This window comes from Myotis davidii, unplaced genomic scaffold, assembly GCF_000327345.1.
Source record: "Myotis davidii unplaced genomic scaffold, ASM32734v1 scaffold478, whole genome shotgun sequence".
NCBI lineage: Eukaryota > Metazoa > Chordata > Mammalia > Chiroptera > Vespertilionidae > Myotis > Myotis davidii.
In genome coordinates this window covers 1,982,350-1,984,181 of record NW_006289570.1, presented here as the reverse complement: position 1 = coordinate 1,984,181, position 1,832 = coordinate 1,982,350, and the positions used below count along the sequence as shown (strand labels likewise).

Genomic DNA, 1,832 nt, shown 5'->3' with positions numbered 1-1,832 from the left:
CGTGGGCCGTAGTGTGAGGACCCCTGCTCTATAGCATTCAGCCCTCAGGCCCATCTGTGCACTACACTTTATTCCTCTACTCTTACCCTTCACTGGTTTCAGAGAGAGGAAGGGAGAGGGATAGAGGGATAGAAACATCAGCGATGAGAGAGAATCATTGATTGGCTGCCTCCTGCACACTCCACACGGGATTGAGCCTGTAGCCCAGGCGTGTGCCCTGACGGGGAATTGAACCATCACCTCCTGGTTCATAGGTCGATGCTCAGCCACTGAGCCACACCAGCTGGACAGATAGCTGTTTAGGGTGGTTTTGATGCTACTGCAGAGTTAAGTTCCTTTGTTGAAAGCCTTGTGTGTGTGCATGGGTAAGTGTGCGTGTACATGTATGTGCGTGTGTGTGTTTCTGTGTCTACTCTGTGTTTCTGTAATGGATCCTGGGGGTCAGTGCTCACTAATTGGGAGGACCCCCGTGTGTGTGAAGCTGTCCCAGGGGATTGGTCACATCCCTAGGGACGTGGGGAGGGACATGGCCCAGATCGCCCCACACTGGCCACGTGGATGGGCGGGTGGGAGGATGGACAGGTGAGTGGTGCGATAGATAAGTTAATGGATGGATGGGTGGGAAGGGGGATGGATGTGGAGGTAATGGACTGAATTTTATTTTTTTATCAGATCCCTGAAAGTGATATTTCTTTTCTCTTCTGTAGGTCTTGAAAGGGGACTATAAAACACCAGCCAATCTGAAAGGACATTTTCAGGTTAGAAACCCCACGGGGATTTGTGAATTCTGTTTGCCCGGCTGTACCGCTAGCTGTGTGCCTGACTCCTCCCCTCTACTGTGGGTGATAGTCTCCCCATCAGGATATTGGAGGGAGGTGGGGGGGTGAGGGTGAGTATGAGTTTTTTTTTGTGGGGGTGGGGGCGGTGAGAGTCGGGCCAGAGGCGCTCTGAGTGACCAGCGGGGCCAGGCCTCGGCCGCCCTCTGCCTGAGCCCCTCCCTGCACCTGGTCTCCGGGCGGGAAAGCAGTTGGAGGGAGTTGGTGGCAACTCTCTGTCTTTAGCCTTAATTTCGTTTGTTTTCATTAAAAATATGTTTTTCCTGATTTTAGAGAGAGAGGAGAGCGATAGAGAGAAACACAGATGAGAGAGAAACACAGCCCTAAACTCATGCAGGAGGCAGCCGATCAATGATTCTCTCTCATCATGGATGTTTCTATCTCTCTCCCTCTCCTTTCCTCTCTGAAATCAATACAAATATATATATTTTTAAAAGATGCTAGAATTAGTCATGGAATTAGTCAGCACTCATTTCTCACCTGTTTTAACCAAAACAGGGAGTAACAAGAACAGCAAACAAGCGGGGGCGGGGGGTGGGGAGGTGCCCACGGCCGGAAACTTCACTTTTGCTTGTCGCCTGTCTCAGCCCCTGTGCGTGCGGCCTTCGTGGTGAGTGTGTGTCGGAGCGGCTTTGTTTTGCTTCTCCGTCTAGCCCAGGGGTGGGCAAACTTTTTGACTCGAGGGCCACAATGGGTTCTTAAACTGGACCGGAGGGCCGGAACAAAAGCATGGATGGAGTGTTTGTGTGAACTAATATAAATTCAAAGTAAACATCATTCCATAAAAGGGTACGGTCTTTTTTTTTTCAATAGTTTTATTCATTTCAAACGGGCGGATCTGGCCCGCGGGCCGGTAGTTTGCCCACGGCTGGGCTAGTCAGTGGTTTCACGTGCGCCGTGTGGGACCCGCACAGCACTGGGCAGAGTGCCGCGTGCAGGCTCACGTGCCACCAGTGACCTCACCGTCTCCCCAAGACCCTCTGCCGCCTTTGGAAA

The 1,832-nt window shown here is 51.7% G+C and overlaps 2 protein-coding genes across 2 annotated transcripts in view; both read left to right on the top strand.

Moving 5' to 3' along the window:
• Positions 1-1,832, top strand: part of TPST2 (tyrosylprotein sulfotransferase 2) — a 10,018-nt gene that overhangs the window by 3,612 nt on the left and 4,574 nt on the right. Inside the window, exon 5 of the mRNA XM_006762120.2 lies at positions 708-758. Coding sequence (XP_006762183.2) covers positions 708-758 — 51 coding nt within the window. The remainder of the gene's footprint in view (positions 1-707; positions 759-1,832) is intronic.
• The window catches only part of TFIP11 (tuftelin interacting protein 11), a 22,022-nt gene continuing 20,920 nt past the window's right edge, over positions 731-1,832 (top strand). Inside the window, exon 1 of the mRNA XM_015562863.1 lies at positions 731-758. The gene's annotated coding sequence lies outside the window, so the exon portion shown is untranslated. The remainder of the gene's footprint in view (positions 759-1,832) is intronic.